Source organism: Budorcas taxicolor, chromosome 23 (genome assembly GCF_023091745.1).
Source record: "Budorcas taxicolor isolate Tak-1 chromosome 23, Takin1.1, whole genome shotgun sequence".
NCBI lineage: Eukaryota > Metazoa > Chordata > Mammalia > Artiodactyla > Bovidae > Budorcas > Budorcas taxicolor.
In genome coordinates, this window is record NC_068932.1 from 15,000,996 (window position 1) to 15,021,050 (window position 20,055).

The window sequence follows — 20,055 nt, forward strand, 5'->3', positions numbered from 1 at the left end:
CAACTATTAAACTAGATATTATCATACTAAGTAAAATAGACAAATGTATCATTTAGATATGAAATCTAAAAAATAGTACACATGAATTTATTTACAATACAGAAACAGACTCATACAGAAGAACAAATTTATGGTTACCAAGGGGAATGTGGGGAAGGGACAGATTAGTAGTATAAACTTATAGATACACACCATCATACATAAAATAGATAAACAACAAAGATTTATTGTATAGCACAGGGAACTATATTCAATATATTATAATAAGCTATCACACAAAAGAATTGAGATAAAACATATATATATATAACCAAGTCAATTTGCTATATATCAGAAATACAATATTGTAGATCAACTGTACTTCAATTTTTAAAGAATTACTTTAATATTAACTAAAATAAAATATAAAGCAGGAAGGACAAATTGTCATTACTGACAATGATGAGAGCTAGTTTTACTAGAATAGACAAAGACATTAATATAAAAGAATATGTGCTTCTGCTGCTTTATAAATGGTGATCAGTTTGAAAAATAAAGCCTACCAATTTCAAACATCATTTGTGAAACAAGACAATTCTGTGCACTGTCAAATCATTCATTATAATCACTAAGGGCTCTGGATTAGAGTCAGGTTAAAACAAGATCCAGTAGCCACTTGTGTTTAATTTTAGACTTTTCATGTTTCAGCTCACACAGAGGCACCCTTGACTTAGAGGCCCTTTGTAAATTCCATAGGTATAGAGGTTAAATGGTCCAACTGGTATTTCAAAGATGCAGAACCACCTAGACTTGAATTAGCATCTTAAAATAATAATATGGGGCATAACAGTATATTAAAAAGTAATACTGTATATGAATAAAAACCTATAAATACATGGAAGGCATACCTTATTTTCTTTGTATCTGCTGAGATCTGCTATGCAGTATTCCTTGAATAATTTATCATAGTATTTCTTTGCAAGTCTCTTCTCCCTAGATTCATTAAAAAAATATAAATCTTATATATTTAGAAATTCAACCCCTGTTCACTACTTGGAAGCAATGTCAAAAAAGGCATATGATATAAACATTGTCTTGGAAGAGGTCTATTATTTACATGTGCATAGAATATCTGAATATTAACTATTAGTAGTGGGCACTAGGGAGGGAAATTGGAAGGCTGATAGTCAAAGATGAGAAGGAGACTTAATCTTTACTTTTTATCCTCTGTAATGTTTGAATTTTTAAAACCATTTTTGGATTTTACAGTTTCCCAAAATATTTTTAAAATTTTAAAAGCAGCATATTACAACAAATAATACTGTAAACATGTTATAAACTATTTTTTAAAGACAAAGTCAAGCAATGAGAAGTTCAAATTGTTAACAATTACCCAAAAGAATCAAACCAAATTCAATAATTGGAAGCATGGTTTTATGTTCTCAATTCAGAACTGTTCCATTCAGGGGCCAAATGTTTTGCAGGTGGACCAAGTAAGAAAACACTCAGGGAGCAGGAGAGACAGGACTGTAGCATTTGATCTATTATGTCTCACGTGGCTACAATTACCAATTCATGTCCATTTCATCCTCCTCATTCCATAGGAATCTATGATTTTCTCGTATAACATCCATGTCTGTCTTATCATTTTCCCTGAAAAACCAATTTCAATGTGAACACAAAATTAGTCAAATTTAAGTTAAACAGTTGTGTAAGGATTTGAGCATCTGAGTAAAGATACATAGTTTTATATGAAGCATTTATATGTACATATTTATTTAAAGTATTTCAGTATTTTCAAAAGGCAGCTATAAAAAATGTGCTGCTACACAAACAACTTGAATGCATAAGGGATCCACCCATTTCGAGTGCTGGTTCAATTATACAAAGGGTGGTAAATTTCCAAAGCTAGAATGAGAAATCTGGATAAACACTAAATGGACAAGGAAAATAAATGAAAATTTAAGTTTCAAAATCTGAAATCAGTCAGCAACACCATCCTATTGAGATCTAATTTTTAAAATATATGAAGAACTTTTCCACACCTCATTTTACTACAGCTTCTTAGGAAGACTGAGTAAAGAAGGAAGAGATCTAAAGATGGTTTTTTAAGATGACAGCAGTTTAGGGGTAGAAAAAGGGATTGTTGGAGAACATAGCCTAAATTGAGAGTAAAGTTTGGAACAGATGAGCTGGTATGGAGTTTTTTAGGGCTTTACCAACTCAGAAAAATATTAAAACAAGAGAGTAAAATCCACACAAAACTAAGAGGCTCTGATAGAAGAGCCTCAGATATAAGAAGAAATTTAATGTGTAGGAAATATTAGAGTGAGGTCTCTTGTTTGCCTTACCTTTTAAAAAGCAATCCAAACCTGAGGTTTAAGAAGTTCATTTCAAAAATTCTTATGGAAAACAAAAACCACTGAAAATCAGGCACATGAGTACTCCTCACATATGCTGTTATTGCCCGATCAGACCTGGTTCAGCAGGCCAGATCTGGCCCAAGGCCTGTTGCCAGAGAAATTAGTTCTCAATGAGCTGGTTGGCTAGAAGCTATGGATGGCCTCTCCACTGACGATATAACAACAAAACCGAAATGGAAGGCAGGAGAAAATGAGAAGACACAGTAGCTGTGAGTCTTCACACCCATTTCCCATTGTAAAATACACTTCATGACACTTACCCCAATCGTCTGAAGTCTTCTTTTTTGCCACCATAATATAAAATATAGTCATTTACAAACTTTGTATGCCTTTGATACTGAAATGCAAAAAATTAAGGCTTTTATTTGCTCAAGAGTAGTTCTGCGTCAATGACATATTAGTGAGTAGGGGGAAAAACATAATGAGTCCACTTAGTTTTTTTTAAATATGCAAATACTATAGATGGTTATAAATAAAAAAATCTAAAAGGGTAAATATTAAACTGCTAAGAGTGAACACTAGAGTAGAGGGACTTTCACTTTCTATCAAATAATCTTTATATTGCTTCGAACGTTTTCAGGCAATAACTCTGGGGAGAAAGACAGTTTCCTATTCTATTGTTGAACTGCGTACAGCGTCACACCACCATTCATTTTAATCATCATGATATGAAAAATAAATTATAGTTTCTAAAGTTAAAGGCAAGGAGTAGAATTTAACTTCCATTATTGTAAAATATAATTTAGCTATTTTGGTAACAATAAAGACTCCAAAATAGAAGATATAACTTTTATATATTAATTCCTGAGGCTTTCCAAAAGAATATAAGAAATTAGATGTTATTTTTTATGCTCTCTTTTAATATCCAATAAGCTACACTCATGTTTATTTTCAAGGCAATATAACAAGATGTATGAGCATTTTACTTCTTGTTTAAAAAAGCTCAATGGTATTCTCTCTAGAGCTGAACACACACATGACAGAACTGACATAATACTGTCTGTGACGACACCCTATTATGTTTGCTTCCCTAGTAGCTCAGCAGTAAAGAATCCACCTGTATTGCAGAAGACGTGGGTTCCATCCTGGATCAGGAAGACCCTCTGGAGAAGGAAGTGGCAACTCATTCCAGTATTCTTGTCTGGGAAATTCCATGGACAGAGGGTCCTGGCAGGCCACAGTCCATGGGGTCACGAAAGAACAGGGTGAGTGAGTGGCTGAGTGACTAACAGGCTCACTTTCACACCCTACTATACTAAACAGTGATTTCATCGGTCACAATGTATACTAATAGAATAGCCAATCAAAACATAATTCCAAAATGGGCAACAACGCAATTAACATTTCCGAAAAGAAAAAAAGAAAAACCAAGTACCCAGAGATCTGGGTTCTAGTTCTCAGTTTATCACTAACTGGCCATGTGACGCCAGTGAGTCACTAAATCATTCAGGACTGGGGTCAGCAAAGGTTTTCTGTAAATAGTAAAATATGCAGGCCATATGGTCTCTGTCAAAACTACTCACCTCTGCCATTTTAGCAAGAAAGCAAGTACAGATAACATCTAAATGAATGAACATAGCTGTGTTCCAAAAAAAATTTTATTTACAAGAACAAGTGGTAGGTGGGACTTTGCATCCAGGAAGATGGAGCAAAGATGCGTAGTTAACCCTTAAACAGGACAGACAGAGGTACCTACCTCTGCTAGGTACAAAATCTGCATATAACGTACAGCTAGCCTTCTGCATTTGCAGATTCAACTAAGTGCAGATCGTTAGTATCACAGTAAAATAAATACCCTTACTTACACAAGTAATATAGTAAAACAAAAATCCTTATATAAGTGGACCCACACAGTTTAAACCCTGTGTTGTTCAAGGGTCAATTGCACTTCTTCCTATTCCTCTCACTGAGAACTAAATACTTAGGAAATTATATTTAAAACAAACATAAGAAGACTCTGAAAGGTAAAGAGAAGGCAGACCAGCTAAGAACCTCAGGATTCATGGTATGACATGGTAGTGAGTTCCCCAGGTTTTCTTTTGTCTTAGTAAATCCTAGACTTGGAGGCAAAGAAGCTGGCAACGTGGAGATACCAAAAAAAAAAGAATTCCAACAAAAGGCTGTTCCCTCTAACAAAATAACCAGGAGAGAGGCAGCCTAACAGGATAATTTGTAGGCAATAACTATTCTACTCTAGCCAAACATTTCAGAAAATGTATGACCCCGACCTCCACCTACTCCAGAAAAGGGGATCTGGACTTTCACCCCATCAGACAGTAACTAGATGCCCCAACACCTCCAACTGAATGGTGTGTAATAGAAGGCATAGCAGATGTTGAAAGTTAAAGGACCAAGGGGCAGATGATATCCATGTGAAAGCTAACTTACTGGGTTAGGAGATAAGTGGAATAAATAACTTGGTGACAAGAACTTCTATAACTTAAACGATCAGGAAAAATAAAGTGAAAGCGGTATCTACAGAATAGCAAGTATATCTAATTGCCACCGTCTCCTTCTCTCTATCCTGACAATAGTTATAAATATCCCAAAATATTTTCATTCTCCAATACTTCCAAAAGTAATATGGATATCTAGTGGGAGCAGCTAGTGTAATTAAGCCCACAGTCTTACCAAAAAGTTAGGCTAAGACATAGCTATAACAGGGAAACAAGGTATAGCTTAAAGACAGCCCTAAGTCATGTCTGAAATTGAAGCCACAACAGGCCTGAGATAGTTCACAAACAGATCTATTATTAAGTATCAGTTTTATAAGAACTTAAAGAGCTACGAACCAGGTCAGAAAAGAATAAGAGTTAAGATGAGACTAAAGATAATAGTATAAAGAAGAGAAATGTCGATAGCTTGGCAAAAACAGGTCAGAAAAATAAATACAAATTCATGGACTTTGTAAACCTATTTATAGGAAATTAGTAATGTATTTTATTATTTTTTGTTTCTAAATCTTTCTTACATATTAGTAAAAAGAGAACTGTACTCAAAAGTATAAAAGGCAAAATTCCACATCAATAAATACTTATCTTATAAAATTTACATCTAACTTCACAAGATTTTATAAAATAAGTAAAGTATTAGTTGCTCAGTCATGTCCAACTCTTTGCAACCCTGCGGCCTGTAGCCCGCGAGGCTTCTCTGTCCAAGAGATTCTCCAGGCAAGAATATTGGAGTGGGTAGCCATTTCCTTCTCCAGAGGATCTTCCTGACCAAGGGATCGAACCCAGGTCTCTCCTACATTGCAGGCAGATTCTTTACCATCTGAGCTGCCTGGAAAGCAGCAGACTTTAAAAACTGTATTAGTCATAAAATCTAGGACTATAAAAAGGATACAGCATCCATAGCTATGAGATGAAACCTTCTATTTTTTGCTTCTTCCCTGTTAAGAAAAATTTTAAACAAATTCAAATGTCTGTATTTAATTAATATAATCAAACAACCAGCATCTTAAACAAAGGAAAAAAAAAGTAATTTAATTTGAAGTATCATACCTATCCAGCAATTCTGCTGCAACTTGTTTATGAACCACCTTTCCATGTTTTTCTTTCTGAAATGGCTTTTTAAGTAGTAAATCATCTTCAACTGTCCTGGTTTGTTAAGAAGAAAAATTATTAGAAGAGTTCATTCTTTGCCAAGGGTGTTTCCTGTTTCTTTATTATTTTCCTAATTGGAACATGTTTTAAAGAATTCAACTCTTATTAAAGATTCATTGATCTTTAATGATACATTTTATGTCTTCAACAGTTTAATTAATAACTTAAATATCTAATACCTATAAAATGGAGAAGATGAGACTAACAAATGCATGTGCTCTGGTGCCATACCATCTAGGGTCCTTGGTTCAAATTCTGGCTCTGTCATTTACTATCTTAAATTACTTAAATCTTTGTGTGCCACAATTTCCTTGTTTGCAAAGCAGAGATAATAAAGCTTTCAATAATTGATAACATGAAAAAAGAAGGGCTGATTATAGATGATATACATTATAGGTGCTCAGCCCCCGTTAGATAGACAGGTATAATCCTAGAGTACGCAAGACTATCCAATTAATTTGCTCAAATTCTATTCTAACAAAATATTTCTCAATGAAAAATTCTGAAAATGCCAAGCATTTTCATTACATAAAAATATAATTGATTACATAATTATTTCTATTCTTCTGGTTATCCATGAAGACTGAGTACCAACAAAAGTGTCCAGTCCCAATTAGTTGCTTAATATACTGCTTGAGTGTGAAATAATAAACCAATTTCTGTTAAGTTTGGTTAACATGAATCAGTCACCCACTCCTAAGTTAACAGATAAAATTATGGTCCATTAAGCACTGAAAGCTGAACACAATACCCCTAAACACAGCTACTCCACCAAGTCATAGCCTCCTTTTAAGGCTCAGGCTTTATCTGCTACCAGTTTTTATCCCTTTCATTCAATAAAAACTTCCATGCACTCCTTCTTCTGGCTACTTAGTCTGCTCATTCACAGAATCTTAAGAATCGCACTGCATCACAATCTCATCCTCCACACTAACCTCATTTTGAAGTCAAGTACTAAAAAAGGGACCACCACCAAGTGCCTTCTTAGCTATGACAGTCACAAGTAGAGTCCTTGACAGTTGAATGAAAAATACACGCAATAGAGAAATTTAAAAGCTTTAACTGATTTCCTTTGTTTCCCTTTCCACAAATCCCTTCACAACATAAATATTATTTTATCTTTCACACAGTGTTCTCAAATTTTAGAGTCATTATAGTTTAATGAATAAAAATTCATTCAGTAGAGAGCATTGTTGTCTTCACATGTAAACACAATCCAAAAACTGTAAATATTATTTATTTATATCTCATCAATCTCGGAGAAGGCAATGGCACCCCACTCCAGTACTCTTGCCTGGAAAATCCCATGGACAGAGGAGCCTGGTAGGCTGCAGTCCATGGGGTCGCGAAGAGTCAGACACGACTAAGCAACTTCCCTTTCACTTTTCACTTTCACGCACTGGAGAAGGAAATGGCAACCCACTCTAGTGTTCTTGCCTGGAGAATCCCAGGGATGGGGGAGCCTGGTGGGCTGCCTCTATGGGGTCACACAGAGTCAGACACGACTGAAATGACTTAGCAGCAGTAGCAGCAGCAGCAGCATATCAATCTAGAAAGGACTGGCAATATAGATCAATAAAAAATTACTTACCTTTTTTTCCTTTTGCTAGATTCTCCACAGTGTTCATCATCACTAAAATCAGAGTCATAGCCTCCGTGACCATGCATCTATAAAGAAGTACAGTCAGTTACTTAGAATCTAGGTTATACATAGTTTTGGAAACAGAAAAGTTCAAATATAAGTTATCCTTAAAAGCCACAATAGTTTTAAAGGATTATGGTAGGTATATCAGGGGCTATCTAGCCATCTAAAACTATCATTCACTGTGAAGTAACAGACTTACCCTTCAGAAAATGAATCAATATTTTTCACCTTAATACCAACAAGGGAAGCTACTCTTTTACCTTTCCCTTTAAAACCAGGTCTAGAAGCTGCCAAGTCACTACATACTAGGTTCAGCAATGCATTACGTCTATTTGATTCAGAGTAACAGTTGCTGTGTATTTATCATCAACTTTGTTCCAGACATTATACTATTTCTTTACAAACACTGCTTCTAATTCTGTAGTTCTATAGTTAGAACTAGTTCTATAGTTAAGAACTATAACTTCCATTTTATAGATGAAGAAATCAAGGACAAAGTTAAGCAAATCAATTATACAGAGGAAGTATATGGCATGGCTAAAGTGATCTACTTGATTCTCAAGCCTACGATCTCAACTATTATAAACTGCCTGTCTGGAATATGCTAACATTTTGATTACTACATTCCGTTAGACTTACTGGATTTGTGAACAGTACATGAGCAATTGATAAAAAAAATTCCTCAACTACTTTCATGAGTTCCTTTTTCTTTTAAACCTAGTTTCTTCAAGGTAAACCACCTTGTCCTTTGCTCTAGACAACTTTCTCTTATTTCTATTCATTTTTAAATAAAAATTCTTAGGAATACTAAAAGATCTCAACTGTCACTCAGATATGTTAGAAGCAGCTCCTGGTTTCAGCATTACATTGAATTTGGAACGTAAATTAACAGGGGAGGAACGGATTATTTGACTATTTGTCATAAATATCAATTCATACAGATATGAGGAACCAGTCCAGATCAAATGATATGTCAAATTTTTAACAATTCTAATATTCACTACAACAAGTACAGTAGAAAAAGGAAAGAACTTCCTAATCTTCATTGCACTAGCTCCAAGACAAAAAATATGTTTCTAGTCACAGCTTCCTTGAATAAATTACTTCATCTCTTTGGGCTTCATCTGCTAAATAAGGTGGTTGCATCAAACAATCTTTAAATCCTTTGAGTGTGATCTTTATTATTCCATTTTCAAACTTCTGGGTATGGGTGTATATTTCTCTTCCCTGTCCCACAGAACTCTAGAGAGGAAGGCCCTAGCCAAGGTTGAGATGGTTTAGGTCAGTTTTCACTTTACTCTTGCTTACATATAAGACACATCTGGATCTCACACAACTTGCTTCAGCTGTTCTATCACATAGATTCAAACCATACCAGCCTCTCACTCCTTATGGCCTCACTTTCTTCACACCCTGATGGGGGAGAAATATTGTCCGGAGCTTAGAGGTAAGTTCTAGGGTCAGCCTGCCAGAACGCAAATCCTGTCTCTGCACTTTTCATATCCTTCTTTGGGCATGCTCCTTAACCTCTGGGAGCCTGTTTCCTCCTCTATAAAGTGAGGCTAGTAAAAGTACCAGTCTCACAGGGTTAGTCAATAAATAAGCTACCATATATAACGAGTTTTAGAACAGTGTCAGGTACAGTAAAACCCTATTAATGTTAATTACTATTACCGTCATCACCTTGTGCCCACACCCCCCTACCCTTGCACCCCGTCTCGTCTTTTATTCTCATCCATCGCACACCCATCTGAATTCATTGACTGCATTAAAAAGCTCACTCACTTTAGGCTACGAGTCAACTGACAAGGACCGAGAGAAATTCGAGAAGGAAGATGCGGGGTGTCTCCAAAATCTGCCATTAAAGAAAAGAAAACAACAATCAACTAGTAGCATATGAGGAATAAGTTTCGAGGTCCTTCTCCCCGACCCCAAATACACTCAAGGCCCGCCTCACACACCCCTTCCGCTCCTCCCTGCTCTGCCAAGTGCGCTCGCTGAGTCGTCGTCCCCTCTTTTGCCCACTTCTGCAGCGACAACCCACGGCCTGAGCGAGCCGCTGCAGCACCAGCCGCGTCGCCCCTGCCGTGAAGCCTCTCCACAACAGCCACCACAGTTAGCGCCACCGCCGCCGCCGCCGCTCCCCGCCTCTCCCTACGGGTCCCGACTGGTCGCTGCTTCCGGCTCGGCTCGGCTGCGTGTTTCACTTAAATGACACCGTACCCGGGCGCGCAGACCTTGTGCTACAGCTAGAACAGCCCCGGGAAACAAAGGCACTAGAAGAACAGGGCCGGGAGGGAAGGCAGAGGCTTCCGGCTTCCCCGAAGTCGCAGAATTCGTTTTTTTTCTCCTGGGCCTCCTTTCATTTCTCTCTCGGGAGCCCAGCATCTAATATCGCGTGGCACTGCTCATACTAAGCCCACGCCCCTCGTTTGAAAATTTGTTTCGTTGTAGGAAAAAACTCTTCCTGAATATTACCTGCCGTCCTCTTTCTAGTAACCTTAGTAACGCCTCCTCTCAGCACCCTCGCTGAGCGTCTCAGTCTCTGCCTTCTCCGCCACCCCCCCACCCCAATAGTTCTCACAATTAGAACAAAAATAGCTTTTCATCGCTTCACCACCCACACAGGAGATGCCATTTCAAATGTAGTCCTGATGGCAGAGGAGCTCATCGAATATGCCAGGAGAGAAAGAAGAAAGAGCGGGTAGGGCCGATTGCACAGGCTCGCAAATTCTCTGCAGACAAGTGACTTGGCACAGGTGAAAAGGGATCTAAATAGTTACTTTAAAAAGAAAGAAAAGAAAAAATGCAGACGGGAAACACTTTAAGCTCTGTCGTGTTTTCCCTGTGTTTTACCTCTTCTAAATTATGATGCCCCATTCTGTTTTGCAGCTTAGTTACTGGGTTCGTGTCTTATCCCCGCTCCGGCTCATGCTATTCATCTTTGCTTCCTCCTTGGTACCCAACACGGTTCCTTGGAAATTACGCGCGTCAATTAGATATTTGTTGAAAACGGAACTAGCATGTCACTGACTTTCACGAGGGGCTCATTATAGCGAAAACCTTAGCACATAACTCTCACCACTTTACATCTTTTGAACTAAATGGTAGATAACAATATCTATCCGTTCAAGCCACATCTATCCCTGACAGTAAATTACAGATTCATCCTGCTTTACACATGCAATGAATATGATATTAAAAAATCTGTAACTTAAATTATTGTAAATTCAATTTCAAAATGCAGTCGGATTAAACTTCAGTAAAATGTTTATTAAAATTTTAAAGCAGTTCAGCAGAATCCAATAAACTTTGTAAAGCAATTATCCAATTACAAATAAATTTTAAAATATTTAAAGCAGCAGGAAGCTTCATGATTTAACATTAAACTATATTGAATTATTTTGTCAAGAAGTTCCTTTTTTAGTAAATATCTGAAATATCTACTCAGCTCTTTTATTTTTTTATTGATAAAACCAAACACAACTGTGTGTGCTCACTAAGTTGCTTCAGTCGAGTTGGTCTCTATGCAACCTCCTCTGTCCACGGGCTGGAGTGGGTGGCATGCCCTCCTCCAGGAGATCCTCCAGACCCAGGGGTGGAACCCACATTTCTTATGTCTCCTGCATTGGCAGGTAGGTTTTTTTACCACTAGCACCACCTGGTATTCAATTTACTTTCTACCAATATTTGATCTTTAATAGCATTTTCTACCATTCTTAGTATTTTTTTGTCTGTTGCTTCATTTTACTTTTACAACAACCTGTGCTGCTTGCAGTATTATTAGCCCCATTTTGCACCTAAAAAATAAAAGCACAAAACTCAGAGCCACAGGCCTGGTGAGGGGTTAGAACTGGGAATACTTATTTCTCTACAAGACCCAGTTTTCTCTCTCTCTCTGTATCAAAATCTGTCTTTCTCTCTCTCTCTCTTTTAACTCACTAATTGTATGAGACTGTTTCCACTGTTTCCCCATCTATTTCCCATGAAGTAATGGGACAGGATGCCATGATCTTCGTTTTCTGAATGTTGAGCTTTAAGCCAACTTTTTCACTCTCCTCTTTCACTTTCATCAAGAGGCTTTTTAGTTCTTCTTCATTTTCTGCCATAAGGGTGGTGTCATCTGCATATCTGAGGTTATTGATATTTCTCCTGGCAATCTTGATTCCAGCATGTGCTTCTTCCAGCCCAGCGTTCCTCATGATGTACTGTGCACATGGGAAATAGATGGGGAAACTGGAAACAGTGTCAGACTTTACTTTTTGGGGCTCCAAAATCACTGCAGATGGTGATTGCAGCCATGAAATTAAAAGATGCTTACTCCTTGGAAGAAAAGTTATGACCAACCTAGATAGTATATTCAAAAGCAGAGACATTACTTTGCCGACTAAGGTTCGTCTAGTCAAGGCTATGGTTTTTCCAGTGGTCATGTATGGATGTGAGAGTTGGACTGTAAAGAAAGCTGAGTGCCGAAGAATTGATGCTTTTGAACTGTGGTGTTGGAGGAGACTCTTGAGAGTCCCTTGGACTGCAAGGAGATCCAACCAGTCCATTCTGAAGGAGATCAGCCCTGGGATTTCTTTGGAGGGAATGATGCTGAAGCTGAAGCTCCAGTACTTTGGCCACCTCATGCGAAGAGTTGACTCATTGGAAAAGACTCTGATGCTGGGAGGGATTGGGGGCAGGAGCAGAAGGGGACGACTGAGGATGAGATGGCTGGATGGCATCACCAACTCGATGGACGTGAGTCTGAGTGAACTCCAGGAGTTGGTGATGGACAGGGAGGCCTGGCGTGGTGCGATTCGTGGGGTCGCAATGAGTCGGACACGACTGAGCGAATGAACTGTACTGAACTGAACTGAATTGTATGAGAAATAGTTTCTGGTTCTAACATTTGAAGAATTTCAGATCTGTTTTTTACCAGATCATTCAGGCAAAGATTTGCATGTCTCTGTTTGAGGCAGCAGTTATTGAAAGAGAGAAAATAGAAAATGTATGTTAGGGATAGATCACATAATCTGAACTAAAACCAATTAATAGAGGAGAGACAACCTACCTGATCAGGAAATCTCAAGTTAGCCATTACAACACAACAACTGAAAAAACAACAAATATTTATCATGTGTCTGCTTTGGACAGAGCACTGTCCTAGTCATCAGGGTTACAAATATGTGAAAGTCACTCCTTACTCTCCAAGGATGAATAGTAACAAAGAAAGAATATATAGAAAAATAACAACAAAATAGTCTATCAATGAAGTGCCTGGTAAATGGCATGAACCTATAATTTCCAATCTGTAAAATGTGCTGTTTTAATGAATATGAAAATTTATATGGACACCAATGTTGTATAACTCAAAGCAAAAACACTACAATAGGTATGTGGTGGGGGTGAGGGAAGTTGGTCCCCACTCCACTCCGTCACCCTTCTCCCCTACACACACACCCTTATTCCCTGCCATTCCTAATGCCTGACGGCGGGGTGGGGTGGTGGGAATACTGCTTTGAGAAACAGTATAGTAAAGAACTCCAAAGTCAGCCAGAGCCACAGTCAAGTCAGGTTTCTGTCACTTACTAGCTAGGAAATCTTGGTTGTTGCTGTTGTTTAGTCGCTCAGTCGTGTCCGAATCTTGTGACCACATGGACTGTAGACCTCCAGGCTCCTATGTTCATGGGATTTCTCAGGAAAGAATACTGGAGTGGGTTGCCATTTCCTTCTCCAGGGGATCTTCTTGACTCAGGGATCAAATATGCCTCTCCTGCATTGGCAGGTGGATTCTTTCACCACTGGTCCACCAGGGAGGCCCAGGAGATCTTGGGCAAGTTTTTAATTGCCCAAGTCTTAATTTCCACACCTATAAAATGGAAATAATAGTACTACCTATCTCATAGTGGGTTATGAGGTTTGAAACAAAACAATGCAGCTAAAATGCCTAGAATGATGCATACTTCATATTAAGAATATAATAAATGTTTTACTTGAGGAAAGTAGCATTTACTGAGGAAATTATTATTTCTTTTAACTTATTGGCTGCATGTGGGATCTTAGTTCCCTGAAGTGAAGTGAAAGTCGCTCAGTCATGTCCAACTCTTTGCGACCCCATGGACTATACAGTCCATGGAATTCTCCAGGCCAGGATACTGTAAGGGGTAGCCGTTCCCTTCTTCAGGGGATCTTCTCAACCCAGGGATCAAACCCAGGTCTCCCACATTGCAGTGGTATTCTTTACCTGCTGAGCTATCAGGAAAGCCAGTGATCAAATCCGCACCCCCTGCATTGGAATCATGTAGTCTTAACCAATGGACCACCAGGGAAGTTCCTGAGGAAATTCTTGTGATTTAACAATTAACTGCTTCTGGAGTATGGCCTAGAAACAGATCCACATTTATATAATATCATGATTAATGGCACAAGTTTAAGTATGAACTTCTTAGTAAATAGTTCTGAGCAAATTTAATATTATGGTAAAAAAAAAAAAACAAACACCCTCATTCCTAACTTGATTCACACCACACATATTAGTCACCTTCAAAAATAACGTAGGAAAACCTCTTCATGATATTCCAGGATCTCTTCCTTAGGGCAGGAGAGATTTTCTTACATAAGATATACAAAAGGCTAACCACAAAATACAAAAATAAAGTACAGGCTTCTGTTCATTTAAAACACTTTATTAAAAAGTGAATAGTTAAGTCACAGAGTGGGAGAATATATTGCAGTAGATAAACTGTCAGATTATATGAAGAACCTGAAAAATGAGGGGGAAAAAAACCATAGAAAAGCTAGCTAAAGGCTTCAACAGACAGTTCAAGATGTCTGAATGGCCAGTACACATAAAGTGAAGTGCTCATTCTCACTAGTTATCAGAGAAGTGAAAATTAAGAACACAGTGCACACCATTACACACCTAAGAGAATAACTAACTGGAGAAGACCAGTCTAGTATTGATGGAGACATGGTATGACTACAGTAATTGTATGCTGTTGTGGGAAGGTCAATTGGTACAATCACCTTGGAAAATATGTTTGATAGTATGTACTAATGCCAAATATATATGTCCTATGTCTCATATGTTCCACTCCTCAGTGTACTTTCAACAGAAAAGTGTACATATATTCATCAAAGCACCTGACTTAGAAAGCACTAGCACTATTTATAAGTAAAAAACTGTAAGCAACCCAAACGGTCAGCAGGATTAGAATAATTAAATAAACAACGTATTCACACCTTGGAATACTATACAGCAATAAAAACAAGTAAATGGCAACTATATGCAGCAGCATAGATGAATCTCATCAGTGTGATGCTGAACGAAAGAAGCTTTGTGTATGCAAAAGAATACATATCACACAATCCTATTCATATAAAAAATAAGACCAAAAGTAATCTGTTCCAAGTTAGGACAATGATTCCCCTGGTGGGCATACAAGAGGTGACTGGAAGCAGCCACAAGGCAGTAGTGGGAGGAGACTTTTGGGGAAATGGCAATATTAATATTCTGTTTCTTGACCCTGGCATTCACTGCATGAGTGATTCGTTTCTACCTATGACTTGTGTACTTTATGTTTGCAAGTTATGCTTCAATAAAGAGTTTATATTCACAAAATTTAACTGTTCTTAGAGGTTTGTAAAACTTCAATTGATCAATGGAAATTTTAGCAATTAAAGTGATTTCAGGCATGGCAGAACAGGCTGGGGAGTAGATAGATGGGTTTTCTTGGGGTCTCAGAATTCATACCACATAAATGCTTGCGTAGTCAGAGATGAATTTCCTGTAGGCACAGAGATGGAGACAGACAGGGGGCTCTGTAAGTGCTGAGAAAGACTCTAGTCAGCACCCAAAGGACTGACAGTACCCAGGCCTTGAACACTTGGCACAGTCAGCTGTACTTCCTGTACATTTATAAGCCAGGATCTGGCAGAAGGCAACTCTGCAGCCTCCGATGTACAACTCAGCCCATGAACTGAGACCCAATCTAATACTTATCTTTTGCAATGCAGTCAAAGGTCAGCCAATCACTTGTGAAAGTGCCTGGAAGAGGCAACCGGAGCACGAATACTGTGGCTGGATGGACAATGGGAAGCAGAGTGGAGAGACAGCAACATACTGCTTAGCCAAATGAATTGATTGTCATTTTTAGGCCTGCTCCCAGGAGGTAAGAACAGAGACAGGATGTCTATAAAACCCCTCTCCGAGGTAGTGGTGGATAAGGAGGCTTCTGATTAAGAGATAGGGAGACACTTACCAAGTCAATGAGATGAGAAGCAGAGACCAGGAATATTAATGTCACTGGAAAACTGATGCATTTATGTTCTGTCATATGATATCTGTTGGTATCAAGATTTCAGGTCTCATTCAGGAAATTGCAAAGTGGGGAGACTCATTATAATAATGAAAGTTGATGGCTACTGTAACTCTGGATCCTTCTTCAAGGGCTGACTGGGCCTACAATCATGGGAAACATAATCCCCCCACTCATTGAGGCTATAGAGAGGGAAAGAAAACCTCTACCCTTGTAAGTTCTTCTGGCTGGCCTAAACATTAAATTGATGAGATAGTTTACCAGGAGAAAGTTATATTTAAGTACATATGTACAGGATTTCATAAGAATACATATCACATGATTTCACAATCCATGAACACAAGTTAAATGTGTACAGAGCATGTTGTATAGTCAAGTGAAACATCCAGGAAAGTACGTATGTTGTGTATTTAAGGATACACACTATCATCACTATGTGGTCAGGCAACTGGATGTAAATAGTAAGCTGCTGCTGCTACTGCTAACTCGCTTCAGTCGTGTCCGACTCTATGTGACCCCATAGACGGCAGCCCACCAGGCTCCTCAATCCCTGGGATTCTCCAGGCAAGAACACTGGAGTGGGTTGCCATTTCCTTCTCCAATGCATGAAACTGAAAAGTGAAAGTGAAGTCGCTCAGTCGTGTCCGACTCTTCACGACCCCATGGACTGCAGCCCACCAGGCTTCTCTGTCCATGGGATTTTCCAGGCAAGAGTACTGGAGTGGGGTGCCATTGCCTTCTCTGAAATAGTAAGCAATTTTCCTAAATAATGTCTTAATTAACATATTTTCTGAAAGTAAAACCCTTTTTACCTTTAGCTCTCCTGATACTGAAGGTGATAATTGATTGTCAGAAATGGAAATACTTATAGACAGAGAGATAACCTAAATGACTGAATAGGTTCTGAGAAACAGTGGTAAACAGGAGATGGGGGGATGGGGGTGGCTCATGCCTCTCCTTACTTGGGCCACATAAAAAGCAAGAGCAATCTAAGTAATACTGGGATCCATAAATAGAACTTTCTCAATGGCACACTTTATTGTTAGGAATTTTTTCAATAGTATAGGAAGCATAAAATAGTAATGTAGGCCAGAATTTCTAGAGCAATCTATTTTTCTAGGGAAGTTAGCAAGCTGAATTTTTAGATTCAGTATTCTGAGTTTTAACACTGGCATCTAATTCATGTTTAAAAATCAAAGCAAACACACTTTGGACTAAAGCACTTCTGTGAGCTGAATGCAGCCCATGGGATGAGATTTCTAAGGACTAATCCATACACCCGAGGAGTATATTAGGTGTATATTAGGTGTATGGTGCATTTTGGAGGTGGTAGTTTGGAAGCAGAGGTTCTGAGTCTGTCTTGGATGAATCTCTTGGTAATAAAACAGGTTCTTGGTAAGTCATGCATGGAGACTCCTTCAAGAAAGGAATCAAAAGCCTTTGGAACACTTTGGAAAGGAGGCTCACAGCCTAGTCACACCAACAGGTGATCTATACATCCCTGGGCAGAAACATGTACACCAACTGAGAAGCCCCAGGTGTCACCCAGACTGGGCACGTGGAACTCACATCCCAGTGCTTAGTGACAATGCTGAATTTTGCCTGAGCCCTTTGTTCCTGGAAAACAGTACCAGTTAAAGGAACTCCCCAGTTTTTGTGATATGGAAAACAGCTTGCTGCAAAGAACTTCTCTTTCGCATATGACTTAGATAAGGCTTAGATGCCCCCTGTTTAACCTATGACAAAGCTACACACAGACCCTCCAAATTCCCATTGTCTCATAAATGATGAGTTGAACTGCTCACCCCCACTGATCAATTGGATCAAGATGCTTGTTAACCAAACTTCGGTTCAGCTTTCTTCCTTCCTCCAAGCCCCTGAACTTTGGCCCACCCTCAGTCTGAAGCAGCACACAGAGAACAGACTGGCTTCAGCATATAATTTTCTCTGATCTAATGTCTGATCATGCCACCCTTCCACTCCAGTTTCCCACATTTGCTTCTCTCTAGCCCTGTTCATGCCCCTCTATTAAAACAAGACCAAGTCCTTCCCTATCACAATAGTCCCTTTCCTGCCTGGCAAAATATTTTTGAATAAAAGTTTCTCCCAACTAAGTCCAGATTTGTTTTTTGTTTGACCATGTCATTATGCATCCTGTGTTATCTTGCACAATTTTTGACAATAAAGTGTGCTGTTGAAAATGTTGTTTATGAACAGAAGTGCTATCTAGTGGATGATGCCCTCTCACAGGACAAGAATTAAGCAGTCACTGAAGTGACCCCAAGTCACTGGACAGTGAGCTGCTGCAAGGTTGCTATCTGTCTTGGTTTCCATGATATCACACTCAGTTTTTCTTTCTCACTCTATGTCTTCTCAGGATCTGATTTTCTGCAGGGTTGGGGCTGGGTGTTCCTTTCTCCTTATGCTATCAGTCATTTCCATGGCTCAGAGGACCATCTACATGCTCATGTGCCCCAGTTTATAGCTTTTTAATGGCTTAATAATATTCATCATTATCTATCGATCTATATCACTTTTTGTTTATCCATTCATCTGTTGACAGACACTTGGGTTGTTTCTACCTTTTGGCTATTGTGAATAATAATGCTATAAACATGGTATACGAACATTTGATTGAGTCCCTGTTTGAATTCTTTTGATATATACCTAAGAGCAGAATTGTTGGGTCAAATGGGAATTCTATGTTTAATCTTTGAGAAATCACCATCTGTTTTCCACAATAGCTACCATTTAATATTCCTACCTTCTCCACATCCTCACCAACACGTGTTATTTCCCTCTTTTCTTCTTTTCTTTTTTATTTATAGCCATCCTAGTAGGTGTGAAGTGGTATCACATTATAGTTCTGATTTGATTTCCCTAATGACTAATAATATAAAGCATTACTTCATGTGCATTCATCATTCTATATCTTCTTTGAAGAACTGTCTATTCAAGTCCATTGTCTATTTTTGAATTGGGTTTTTTGTTGTTGTTATTGTTGAGTTTCAGTTCTTTATAGATTCCAGATATTCATCTTTTTTTCAGATAAATGATTTGAAAATATTTTCTCCCATCATATAGGTTGTTTTTCACTTTCCTGATGGCATTTTTTGATGCCTGATAGTTCTTGCTTTTCTTAAAATTCAATTGAAAAAGATATTTTTAAAGGCTAAAATCATGACTCTTGTACAAATATAAAATGAACACACATCAGAGATTTTACTTACCTAAGTCATGAGGCAATAAGCAAAATATTACCCCCCAGATCAAAGGAAAACGCAAAGAACACATATATAGGCAATCAGGAAAATTAATATAAATTTACACATGGAAGCAAGCCTGATTAATATCCACAGGGCAATAATCAGTTGTACCTCCACCAGACAAAATTCATTCACATCACTACTGACAGGAATCATTTGTATTGCTATCAGTTTTATATGACTTTAAAAGTTGTATGAAATAGCTCGAAGACATTGAAAGTCTCATAACTTGATTGGGTGCTAGACAGGATACCTAGTAATTCATTTTGTCTTTTTCAAAGTCTTTCATAAATTTTCCTAATGCCACCTCCAGGCCACCCCACATTGTTATCCCAGTGGTGAGGTGAACCAGCTGTTCTCCAACTGTCTCAAGTCTTTCAGCACTGGGATAGCTACTGGGGGCAGTTAGCTCAGGTAAAGAACTAATCACTAAGTGCCAGGTGGTGGAGGTGTAGCTATCCAGCCACTCTGGCTACAAACACTGAATATTTCCTGTAAGCCTGCATTATGCTGCAAGCATAGTGAGGAACAAGGCCAACTGGTCTCTATCTTCTTGAGGTTTACTGTCCAAATGGGGACAGGAAGAGCAAGTAAATAAATAAGTACAATAATTACAAACTGTGATAAATGCAATGAAGGGAAACAGCTGCCAACACAGAGAATCACCCAGAAGGGCCTATGTAAGTAAGGAGGGAGTCAGGACTAGTTTCTCAGAAGAGAACATTTAAGCTGAGACTTGAAAGATGAAGAGAAGTCAGCCATTCCGAGCGTGGAGCGTGGCAGGAAGCCAGCCAAATACCCTCTGCTCTTCTAGGGACAGGTCTGCAGCAGCTG

General features: G+C 38.5%; 1 protein-coding gene across 1 annotated transcript in view; it reads right to left on the reverse strand.

The window, feature by feature from the left end:
• Positions 1–7,675, reverse strand: part of LOC128067927 (protein FRA10AC1) — a 37,314-nt gene extending 29,639 nt beyond the window's left edge. The window contains exons 1-6 of the mRNA XM_052661055.1: positions 7,599–7,675; positions 5,906–6,001; positions 5,748–5,793; positions 2,663–2,739; positions 1,549–1,632; positions 888–972 (exon numbers count right to left, since the gene is read on the reverse strand). Of these exons, the coding sequence (XP_052517015.1) occupies positions 888–972; positions 1,549–1,632; positions 2,663–2,739; positions 5,748–5,793; positions 5,906–6,001; positions 7,599–7,675 (465 nt within the window). The remainder of the gene's footprint in view (positions 1–887; positions 973–1,548; positions 1,633–2,662; positions 2,740–5,747; positions 5,794–5,905; positions 6,002–7,598) is intronic.
• Positions 7,676–20,055: the final 12,380 nt, after the last annotated feature.